At 35.5% G+C, this 12,657-nt stretch overlaps 1 protein-coding gene across 2 annotated transcripts in view; it reads right to left on the reverse strand.

The window, feature by feature from the left end:
* MON2 (MON2 homolog, regulator of endosome-to-Golgi trafficking) overlaps positions 1-12,657 on the reverse strand; it is a 67,740-nt gene that overhangs the window by 18,165 nt on the left and 36,918 nt on the right. Inside the window, exons 21-29 of one of the 2 annotated variants that reach the window (XM_056482686.1) lie at positions 12,487-12,597; positions 11,650-11,825; positions 8,301-8,463; positions 7,514-7,807; positions 6,570-6,768; positions 4,696-5,321; positions 1,604-1,747; positions 1,069-1,086; positions 674-802 (exon numbers count right to left, since the gene is read on the reverse strand). In XM_056482686.1, coding sequence (XP_056338661.1) covers positions 674-802; positions 1,069-1,086; positions 1,604-1,747; positions 4,696-5,321; positions 6,570-6,768; positions 7,514-7,807; positions 8,301-8,463; positions 11,650-11,825; positions 12,487-12,597 — 1,860 coding nt within the window. The remainder of the gene's footprint in view (positions 1-673; positions 803-1,068; positions 1,087-1,603; positions 1,748-4,695; positions 5,322-6,569; positions 6,769-7,513; positions 7,808-8,300; positions 8,464-11,649; positions 11,826-12,486; positions 12,598-12,657) is intronic. The other variant, XM_056482687.1, reaches the window with a different exon arrangement.

Here is a 12,657-nt window from a genome sequence, read left to right on the forward strand (position 1 = left end):
CAGATTTCAAATAATATCACCTGTTTTAAACACATTCAGGCTTCTAAATTTCTATACAGGAAAGTCTTGATGTCAGCCAAGTCATTGCAAACAACCTAGGTCAGATATATTTTTATTTTCCAGACTTCTGGAAAATATTACTTCTATTATTTACTAAATTTTTTTCTGAAATGGCATGGTCAAAAAAAATGAAGCATTTGACAATTTCACTTTAAAGGTACATTTGCTCATCTGTAACATTGAAGTCATTAAAAGCAAACCAAATGTAACAGAGCAGATGCCCCTGAAGCATATATCCCAGCCTACAGAAACTGGGCTTTGGCCTTCAATGCTGTATTTATTAAGAGGCCTACCTACCACACTCAGATGCATAATACTTTCAAAGATGGAAATTTTGTGGCCTAACACATTTGTTAATTTTTATCTTAATACTGAAATACTGATGCTGACATTACCCAGCTAAGAACAGCTAAGAACAATACATACAAACTAATAAATAGCCTTCCAGCTTCAAAAGAAATTATTCCCTGCTGCTCATTTTCATAAAGTATCAATCTATTTACTACAGCTTGAAGCTCCCCAGGAAGTGTTTGTCAAGACTAGCTGAAAATAAAACTCATTAATTTCTATACAAGCTAATTAAATTCAGAGCACATGCAGGTCAAACTTTTACCTTAATAATATTCTGAAGGACCTTCTCTGTTACCACAGCTTTATGGCAAGCTGTCTTTTGGTACAAGTCCACCACAACTTCCAATGATCTCTCTGCAAATGGTACATAATTCAATGCCACCCATTCCGCCTAGGAAAAGGAATGAGTAAATTACTAAATTATATGTGAATACACATTAATTAAGGAACAGAAAGTGTATGTTTTGCACTGAACTCCCAGTTTAATGCATGCAAGGTTTGCTAAGAATATGGTCCAAGCAACAAAACTGCAAATACAACGTAGTCTGGCTATGAAAATGTACTCTACGTTGAAGTAAAGTACATTTAAGTTGAAAAAGTGTTGCAGTCTAAGCAAGACAACTACATTAGGACAATCTTTAAGGAAATTTAACTCACCGGTGCAAATAGTTGTATCTAGTGTGATTCCATTGTGTTGCAGGACAAACAGAATAAGAAAAATTAATACATACATAATAGTTACCTCTTCGATTACACTGAATCAGATGCTCATGCTTAGTGAACAGCAGTGTACACAGATAAAAAGAATTATTGAATAAGTTCCATTTCTTTACAGCATGCGCAATTCAAAAATCTGCAGCTTGCGGGAGTTTTCTCCATTCAAAATTATCATGTCTCTGTGTTAAATTTAGTATCTCTTGTAGGACAAATTATTTTAAATTAATTCATGTGCAAATTCAGATACATTTGTCTGGCGTCTAAGCCAGACCTTTCCTACATGAAGGAATACAAAGCATAAAAGCAAAGAAGAATGCAAAGGGAGTAAAAGAAGACAACAAAAGCATGTAAAAAGAAACTTAATACACAACATACAGTTAAGTTTTTAAGATTGAAGAAATGCATGTTACTGAACAACCTATATCTGAAGCTGAATTGGATTAACCAGACAAACAAGAGACTTCTAATTAATTACCTGATTATACTTTGCATTTGCAATGTGCTTGGTTTCCAGCTGTCCATACTGTGGAGGCTTGCAGGAAAATTCTACAAAGGCCAGCAGTTGGTCAAAGATTGCAGGATACATTATCTGCATACCTTCTGAGCCCACACATATAGCCTTTATCAAAAGAAAATGTCAAAGTTTAATATGTATTTCTTGAGCTTTTGCTTTAACACCTGCATCAGTACAAGGAATTCCTACAGAAAAATCCCCATGTAAGACTATGCAAGAGTCGTGCTGTATGTAAGATAGTGTATAGTTCCAATGGCTTTACTTTATTGAAGTAAATTAAGTGGCAAGATACCTGGGCATATATAGGTCAGTATATATAGCTATCTCATCCAATAAAAGATAACTTTTCTCCACAAACTCTGCTTTGACTTGTCAGTAAAGTGTCTTATATAAGTCTTGTATATCTTTGTATAGTCTTGCGTGTCAGCCACATCTTTGTTAAGTTCTACTTCAATAAACATTTTAATCTCAGAAGTAAATCACAGAAGGCTTCAAAAGAACTTTTTATAGAAAAGAGTATAAATAAAATGAGAATTATATAGTTTGGTATAGCTGAAACCCATAATCTTCCTTTAAAAAGGAAAACATTTCAGGAACAGTGTACTTATACTACCAAAAAATTTCCAAGCCCCTATACTACAGCAGTAAAAAACTAGAAGATGAGTTCTAATGAGAAATAAAAAGACAACAAAGAACAAAACAAAGGGTGTAAAATGAGCTCAACATGTGGAAGCCTGAAAAAGAGATCCAAAGCTCCCTTCCATTTCCATGTTCTTGAGTTGCAATGTCCTTTGTTAGTGGAATCACATTATAAAATATATTACTTAAACTAGTCAGGGTTCAGTCTGACAAATGTTAGGTTTTTTTCATGCTATTCAAACTGCAAAGATGCTCCACAACTGAGAAAATCAGAACTGAACCAGTCTTCCTGTATCAGCAGAGAACCTGATCCTACATGCAAACACAGTTTTATTTGAGAGATTGCAAATATTTACATACTCTTCTTTAATGCTTCCACTAGCTTCTGTGTGTACTCCTGAGAGTATCAAGTGACTTCAAGAGTGGAAGAAGGTACTCTGCTCTGGCCTAAAGCAAAACCATCTGACGCATGGCCTTTGCTTCACATCAGGACTGGCTGGCTACCTTGCCACGTGAACTGCACTGTGTTTATACAGCCGAGAGCAGCAGCCACGCAACTTCACAGAACTTACCGATGTCCAAAAATACTTTAACTAATGTTTTTAGGAACTTCAGTGCTGTTGTGTTAGTAACATAAGTATAGGTGGGATGGTAGTTTGAGGTACCATCTTTTGAAGTCTGCATTTGCAAAGGCTTGTAACTGCCATGGTAACCCACTGGCACTGGGAGTGGGGAAGGGGAGATGTCTCACTTTCTCGTGTAGAGTTATTGCTTTTGTTATTGCTTAGAAACCTTCAGCTAAAACATCCTGGCAAGAACAAGAGTATAATAACGTGCAGTTTTTCCTCATCTTAAAAACTCTGGTAACCTCTTCTTTAAAAAGCCCTAATGCCTGCAGCCTTTGCAAACTAAGATAATCTGGATAAGAAGACAAAAAACAGAAAAATCAGAGATGAATAAATAGACTGATCAAATGGGAAAAACAGGATTTAGGTTAGACTGACAGGCTGGAAAAGAGAAGATAAAAAAGGATCAAACTGACTTTGACTTTCCTGACTGGAAAAGAATGAAAATTTAGTAGACATGACAGGTTTTAAAACTTCATGTTATTTACATGTCCACATACAAAACTGAGATTCAACACCCACTTCTATCCAAGCAAACTGAATTGAAATCTAAACAAAATAATTCATACCATAGCATTTCCATGGCAGGGATGGTTGGAACTAGATGACCTTTAAGGTTCCTTCCAACCCAAGCTTTTTTATGATGATATATACCTTATCTTACCTTTACAAGATACATCTTTCAAAATACATGAATGAATATTTGTTAAAACCATCAACTAAAGGAAAGGCTGCAAGATAATGATTCTACCTTGCTTGTTTATGTTTGAGATTAATCAGCTCATACTAAGCATGAGAGAAAACAAGACACTGAATGGATGCTCATTTGGCAGCCACCATGTGTTCTATGAGCTAAATGGGGCAGGATCCTGACAGCAGCAGGGGGGATTTGTGGCCACATAGTTAAGCAAAGTAGTCATAACATGACAACCTAACGGGAACGAAGTCAGGTCACGTGGATATTTTAATTCTGGCATTTCCCAAGTAAGGCTGTGGGTTTTTTTTTTTTTGAAGGTGTGGGTTTTTTAAAGTAGTGCTTAATATAAATGTATGATTTCACTCATTATCAATTTGGCTTTTTTTGAATAAATAACTTTTGTGAATGAGCACTTAATTTTGCAAGGAGATATTTCACAACTGCAAAAAAAGGAAGCAAGCAGTACTATTTCCTTGTTTTTGGCTTTCAGAGAAAGTGCACTCTCATTTGTTGTTTATGGATTCATTTGCATTTTGAGGTGAGTTTTGAGGTTGCTCTTTGCTCTTTGAGGATGAGTTCTATAGTAAAAATTTCTTAAGCAGAGATGCAGCATTTTCCTTAAATAACTGATTAATAAGAGGAAAGAATGTAGTTCATCTGCCAGAGAGCCCTCTATATTTTATGCTTTGTGAAAACAGTAAGTTCTCATGATCACTGTTCTTTCTAGACTGTTCATGGCAGCACCTGGACATCATAGGGAGCACTGTTTGTGGGACTGTTCCTCCATCTCCACATATCAGTATCAACATCAGCAGTACTTCAATATTAGATGGACAAGTAAATGGCTACAAACACAGTACAACACGTAAGGTACTTCTGCAATCAAGCAAAAGCACATTTCATAAAGATTACACCTCTCAATGCACAGCATCTATTTTGCAGCAGGAGTGGAGATCTGATTATAATAATACAACACACTGTACAATCATAAATAATTTTTAAAATAATATTTAAATCACCAGACTATGGTTCTATAGAGAAGTAGGACACCCTGTAGTTTACCTTTCACACACTAGAAGTTACATTATTACCTTTTGTAAAACATCTAAAGCTGTAAGCACTGCTTCCTGTAAACTTGTCAAAACTGCTTCAGTGTAAGATGGAAGGATGAAAGGGGAAGCATCTGAACTGATTGGAACTGAAACAGCACCGTGCAAAATGACACCCAGCTTTTGGAGATCATCCATGCTGAAACCAGTTTTGATGTGTTGGTAAAGAGCTGGGAATATCTGAATTAAAGCTGTAAGAAAAGGCTGGCTGGGAATGAAAGTCAATTTATCACAAGTAATTGGAGGCCTTGTACTTTCTGATCCAATCCTATACCAGCTGTTCCAGGCTGCCCACCAAAGATTCAAATCTTCAATCTCATCTGTTATTACAGGAGGTTCAGATCCATTGTATCTTCCTATTCTTTCTCCTATGGAGTCAGTTCTCATGAATGATCTGCCAAGACTAGTGGCAGTTGTCCCTACCACCAAAGGTACAGAAACATTGATGGCAGGTGGTGTCTCAGGCTTCTCAGAGTCTCGAGCAGGAGAAACAATTTGTAGGATCTCCTGAAAGCTTTTCAGAGCAGCCAAGGAAACTTCATTATTTTTGCTAAGTGCTGCTGACTGGATGTGATCGAGAAGAACATCCCAGGCTTGGGAAAAGTCTCCTATTTAAAAGAGAGAGGGGGAAAAAAAAGAAATCAATTTTGAACTTGTTACTTTAATATACAGAAATTTCAAGAGATTAGGTGGCCACTCCAATGACTTTTGTATCAGTTCAACCATAACCTGAAAGAATGTGACAGAGAAACACATAAATATGAAGAATGAAACAATATACCTATGTTCATGCTAAATTTGCTAGCAAAAAATCAAATACCACATCCCATACCAGTAAAATACATTTTCTTCATTCAGTATAGTGAAACAGATTTGTTCTTATACATATTAGATGCCTGTTGATTTCAAGAAGGGTTAAGCTCACAAAAGGAATTAAGGGTCAAAGCTATACTCATGCAATGCCTTTATAAGGAATTTATATTAAAATGCTCTGATAATTGTACTGTGGAAAGATTTCATTTGAGGCATTTTTCATTAAATTTAGCCTTAACCTTCAATTTTTTAAATTACTAATTACAGGGTTTGTATAATTAAAGTAGTTTTAATTTTTTTATTCAGTTTTAATTCAAGTTTAATATTGCCTAAATTCTACCACATTTCTGCAAATTACTAATACACTTACTAGCTGCTAATATGTTGATACCTATATCACAAATTACCAAAATTAAATACAATTTACATCCAATTAATATACATTAATTGTGTACTACAGGATGCTGACGGTAGATTAACCTAATGAGAACTTTTCTTTGTAAGCTATACATTCTCTATTCCTTTTGCACTTTTTCCTTGTAGAAATTACCAAGCTATTGTAAAATATTACTACATCCAGCTGAACAACATAAGTGTTCAATACTCCACTGACTTTACAGGTAAGTTCTCTTTACATTCTAAGAGTACTATTAAATTTGACACAGATGCCACAGAAGAGTTCCAGCCAAGTACTGCATTCCCTTAGACAGACAAAAGGAAAAGCATGTTCTGACAAGAACAAAGAATTATTGTTATTGGCCTACTATAATTTAAAGCTATTTAGCACCCAAAATTGGGACTGAATTGTGACTACTGAGAGGTAATCTCAAGTACTGTGATACAGAAGAGGAAATCTGTAGTTATGATTTTTGGCTCTACGGAGCATGAATTATTAACTCCATAATTTTCATAACATTTGAGGTAACACAACAAAAAACATTTCTGAGCTAAGATTAAGATTCTTGCCCAGTACTTTAACTAAAAAAAAAACATACAAAAGCAGAAAGTTTATCATTGTGTCTTTTAATAACTATAAATTTTACCTAGAGGCTGCAGTAAGTATCTCCTGGTGTTAAATATTCTTGCAACTCCAGCCAGTGTTAATACCCATGTCTCAGCCCACTGTTTCTCAGCTGTATCCCTTGAATGATGAATGAGAATGTTGCCTCCTCCTGATTCAATCTTTTCTTTGTCAGCTGTTGTAGAAGATTCTCGAACTCTATCCAACAGGTGAAATAAGACCTATAATAGCCAGAAAAAGAGGAAAAATGCAACTATTCAAACAATATAGATTCATAGTAAACCAACGAAAAGCAGTAATTCTTTCATTATCCTTTCTGTCACTATGTCACCCTGAAAATTCCCTAGTTCTAAATAGTCTCCACAGCAGCCAAGATTAACAATCTATCAACTGATGGCCACTTGAGAAGGGCTGGAAATAGCACACTCAAACCCACCAAGAACAGTGTCAGCACCCACAGAACAGTGGATCTCACACACTTGACAGGTACAACAAGCAGGCTCAAACATAGCCTAAAGTTTCTATAAAGCACAACAAACATGACTGTGACTTAGAATGCAGCATTTGATAGATCCTCTCAAAAGATTCAAAACAGAATGCAAAGCAAGGCTCCATCTAATACCAGGTCAGCCCAGTCACATGACCCTCAAACATCTCCATTTTCCCACAAAAGATAGGCCATTCATTCTTGTAAGAAGGAAACCATCTTTTTATCAAACTCCTGATTAAAAATAAATAATTACAATATTAACATTATGTTTTAGAAGAGGCTTTAAAGGCCAGAGAAGACAAAGTGTAAAAAACATTCCCAAAACCCAAGAGACCAGATTTCTGTCATCCTATGTTATCTTTAAAAAGTCTAATAAATTATCTAACTGATAATGGTTACTAAATGATAAATGGATAATGCTTATTAAAATGTAAATGCCCTTTATAAAATCTTCAGAGAAAGATTACACATCATACCTTCCATATGACTGTGTGCCATGTTGAATGTTGCAGCAAAGTTCCATGAGCACCAATAGTAGAAAACAATGTCTGCCCAGCACTCTTCCTAACTGCAGGTCGGGGATCCACACACAGCTCTCCAAGTTTGGCATACAGGCATAACCAAAGACAGTCAAATGGTGATGCAGGATGAAAAGGTCTGTTCAGCATCACTCCCTTTTCTTCTGCCTGTTTCTGCAACACTGCTTCTTCTTTGTTTAGCTCCTTTTCAATTATTTCACCTCTTTGGAAAAAATAATCTGAAATATTCCACTACAAAATAAAGAAGACACGTTGTTGTAATATAAAAATAGGGTAATGCTCTTAATGATCATGAAATAAATTGCCTCTTATTTTCACAAAGTATTTTGCAAAGCACATCAAGATATTAATTTCTCTGCATTGGTGAAATAAGATCAGCACATAAATATTGCAAGATCCAAAAATTACTCTTCTTTCTCAGCTTTTAGGTTCCCATTACAGGGGGCACAAAAAAATGTATTAAAAATAAGATACTGATTAACATGATTGCAACACAATACTATTTCTTTTAGTAAGCCACAAATCATGGAGATTAAAGGTAAGATGTAGGCTCACTCAATTTACCTATGGTTCCAAATAACGGCATGAGAGTTCAGTAAGAACCCAAAAAGCAAGGTTGTGGCCTTCATTTGTATAACTGACTACAGGTAAGTTTTCATTTTAAAAAAAAAAGGCAAAAATGAAACCCAGAAGCAGCATCACTGTGGGTTAATAAAAAACTCACCAGCAAGCCAATTGAAGTTAAGCTAATATTTAGCTCTTGATTGTGAAGTCCAAAACTTCCTGCAACTTCAACAACTATCTGCAGACAAGTACATGGCATTGTAGGAAGGAAGTCAGTCACAACCAGCTGAAGACACTGGAATGCAGTTCGTATTAAGGACTCTCTTAAAAAAAAAAAAAAACAAACAAAAGAAAAACAAAGCATACACATATGCTCATTTCGCATTTCTTCAAGAGCATGGAAATATTTTGAATACCTCAAATATTAAATATAAAAAGAAAAATGTCAAATTAATGTTTTTTGAGAAAAATTTGCAACATTAAAACAGGTTTTTTGAGCTATAACTTTAAGTTGAAGCTTAAAATTCTGATGAAGTTGTTTAGTCCATGTTAACTACCTGTGTAGTTGAAGTTTAGACCTTCCAGTAGTCCTAAGCTAATTCTATATAGTGAAGTTCATTTCTCTGTTTTAGAGTTCTAAGACTTGTTAGTTCAAATGTGTTAGCCAGAATATTAGAAAAAAGCCACAATGAACATTAAAAAAAATAAAATAAATAGAAGCTTAATTTAAGCATGATAATCTTCCAAAGAGTAAGCTGTTCTGAAGAATTTCTTGTATCAGCATTTACAAATTACTTAATTACTTCAAGTATACCAAACAGATGGGTAGAATTTGTTTTTATTAGGAAATCTGCATGCTAACATACTGGTAGTCTTACTTGCTCTTACTTGCTTCAATACTACATTATATCAGACAAAAACTTTTAAAAATATCCACCATTAAATAGATTCTTAATAATTACTTGGCCTTCAGAATTAGATTCTGAATAAAATATATAGTACAGAAGAGGTTTGCAAGAAGGAATTCTTAGAAGCAGCAAGCATTTACAACTAAAATCTTGTTTAGTGAGAGACAAAATGAAGGAATCAAAAGGAGTGGTAGAATGTATGTAACACAAAATAGGGAAGCTGCATTTAAATTTCACTGCAGGGTTTTTTCAATATTTAATGTACAACAGAAAAAAATTCAAAGCTTTGTAATACAGAAGCTTGGTGTCCTTCAGGATACATACACTGAGAAAAAATTTCAGACTATAGATATGTCAGTTACCTATACTAGAATTACAAATTTATTTTTTTTTATTAAGGCAACATCAAAATCAGAGGTGGATCACTTCCACTTAACAGCCAACACAATACAGATACCAGAGGAATACATAAGAAACTTCACATGGACAGTAATGGCATAACTAATAATTCTCTAACATGATGAATACTGCAGAGAAACATCCATCCTACTATGTAAGATCAAAGTATTTATCAATGCTATACTGATGGAGGATAGAATCACACAATACTCTCCCCCATCATCATTACTCATATAGGAGTCTATAAAGTGAAAAAGACTCAAAACTGCTGCAGTTCCCCCTCCAGTACAAAGTTTCAGAGGTATGTGACCTTCAAGGACTCTAAGAGAAAAGAGAAGGAGGCAGGAAATCAAAGTATTGTTCCACTCTTCATTTGGAAGTGCTGAGTTAATGGGAAAGTAACCCATCTTTCTAAACTTCAAATGCAAGGCTACAAGAATAAATTCAGATCAGTTTTTCCCAATGAAAGTCTCACACTACTATGTGTCTGAAGAAAGGTTTTAAAGTCCTTCATGCAAGTTGCAACAGCTATACAACTCCTCAAATTGTGGAACTGTCCTTGGTGTTACAGGTGATCATAAAAAGGTAACTATGAAAAGAAGAAACTTGAGCTTAGTCAGAAATCTTAAGATTGTATAGGGCTTTATCTATGCTTAAAATAAATAGAGGCTTCCCACTGAAAAAGTTTTCAAAGCCAGGCTTCCCTTTCTTTGGCAGGCTAGTACTGTACAATCCAGATGTGATCGAAGTATGGTTTCTGGCCATCAAAACAGCATTTTCTGTATTTATAAAAGCCTGTAAAGTTCTCCAGGAAGGTAAATGGATTTCTGTCCTGCAATCCAGGATGCTCACTGATCATAGGGAAGACACTTGTAAAGAAAGTCTTGTGGTCAGTAAGTTAATATTTAAAGTATGATAGTATCTGCATCTTGGGCTCACAGCTATAACTTAGGTAAGAAGTTAAGTTCTTTCTCAAGGAAAAGAAGGCATGCTTAATTTTTTCCTATTGTACTTAATTTAATGTGGACAAACAGTGCTATGTAGTTGAAGCAGATTATTCCATATGCTTTGAAGGAGGAGACTAAGATATAACACAAGATGTTAGTAACATCTTGAGATACCAGTCAGTGAGATATGGGTTTAAGATTTAATGGGATCTGAAGACTGTCTTGAGAAGGAATTTTTGGTGGTTCTCATCCATCACTAACAACAGTGAAAAATCAAAAGGCATGCGGGAACACATTGCATCAAGTGTGGAAACAACAACTACCAAAGGAAGCTTAATTACAAAAAAGAGGATGGTCACAAACAAGAATGCCAAATTCCTTGGGAATTTTGGTAGGTACTACTGCCAGTGCAAACAATACTGGTCCAAGAGCAAAACCCTTCAAACATTTGAAGTGGCTTTAGGTTTTGTATGACCAGAACACTAAAGTTAAGGTGGGACAAAAGGAGAGATATGCCAAGGAAAATTCTACTAGCACTGGAGTTATAAGATGACCTATCCTGCTGCTAGTCTTGACTAGCATATAAAAAACAATAAATGTGGTTTGAGCGTGTGTGTATAATTCTTGGTGCTTATAGTTGCAAAGGCAGATGTTCAATTCACTGCTCATTTCATAAATACATCTCTCACTTTCCCTTGTGGGCAGAGAACAAGTCCACCTCTGCTGGCAACAGAGTCAATTGTGTAAGTCAAGGGATTTGCCCACAGCCATAATCTTCCATCCTTCTGCTACCAGCAACCATTTAGGTAGGATGGCTTCAAGAAAAAGAGAGAGTGATCAGAAGAAAACACACACTGGAGACTACTGGAAGATTTAAGAAGAAAAAGAAACAACACACACTGAGCAGCAGCTGATTCACACAGAAGTACTGGCAAACACCAGAGATGTGTCCACCAGATGGTCAAGATCAAATGAAATGGCACACTGAGTAGTCCTCAGTGTATACTGCATGCTGACTACAGGAGAATGTAGAGTGCAATAATATTCTGGTCTTTTGGAAGATTACTCCAGTAAAATAAAGTGTACTTCAGGAAGAATTAAAAAGTGTATTTTTGTTGAGTAAAATCTTTCACAAGCCAAAAATTACAATGAAACTAAGACTACTGAAGTGACTAATAAAATATGAAAATATAAGCAGAATTTTTTCTACTTTTCTTATCTTACATGAGTTTAAAATTTTATTTCCACCACTTACCCCTGATCACTTTGGATTGCCCCCATGACTCCAAGCACCAATGGCCAACCAGGTCCTAAGCTGTCACCCTGACTCTGTAAAATCTGTAGCACACACTCCAACTGCTTGATCCTGATATCAGGATGACTAATGTTTGACAGCTCCTTTAGTGGATTCAATAAAAGCAACTGCAGTCTCTAAAAGTAAACAGTAAAGCATATTAAGAATGCTAACATTTAACTGATTCTTAACCAGTTTTATGTGAAACTGAAATCATACAGTACAAATTAAAGATTCATTGAATTAATTCAATGCTCACTCACTAAATGTTCAAATTCAGACCACAAAGGCTCTCTGCAGAAAATCTACCTTCCTGACCCCTGCTCTCCAGGTTCCTCAGGAAGCAGCTACAGATGCTGCTACAGTTGCATAAAAAGTGTCACGCAACTTTATGCTCACTCAGCAGGGCTACTCAGCTTCCTACTCAAGAGACCTTGGAAAAATATCCAGTGAGTCTCAGTAGAAATATCAGAATGTTTTATTAATCATGGATTGAACAGCTGTAATTTAGGAGCTTAGACAACACCTTTTTTACCTACCACAGAATCACATATATACTTCTAAACATTCTGGCACTGTTTTGCACTCATGAGAGTGACCCATAATTTGAAAGAAAGGACATAATATGCAAGCATCACTCTTAGGTATTCGAAAAATGAAAAAGGATAGTTTATTAGAATGCATGTGGCGGTTCACAATAGTTGCATCTGAGTGTTACAGCTACAGACTTTATATACTCATTAGAAAAGTTGTTTTATGAATGAAGGAGGAAAGCATCTGCCTTTAAATTTATTTTACCTGATTTTGAGATAATGGAGGATCATGTCTGAATGTCAGTCCTGCTTTAATGAGAGAAGTTAAAGCTTCTGCTCCCCATTCTCTCATTCTGGAGTTGGGATGCTGACAGACCTGAAAACATAGCAATGTTTTGTTTAAAGTCATTTCTATTTAACCAACATATATAATACA

The sequence above is a fragment of the Oenanthe melanoleuca genome, chromosome 1A (genome assembly GCF_029582105.1).
Source record: "Oenanthe melanoleuca isolate GR-GAL-2019-014 chromosome 1A, OMel1.0, whole genome shotgun sequence".
Lineage (NCBI taxonomy): Eukaryota > Metazoa > Chordata > Aves > Passeriformes > Muscicapidae > Oenanthe > Oenanthe melanoleuca.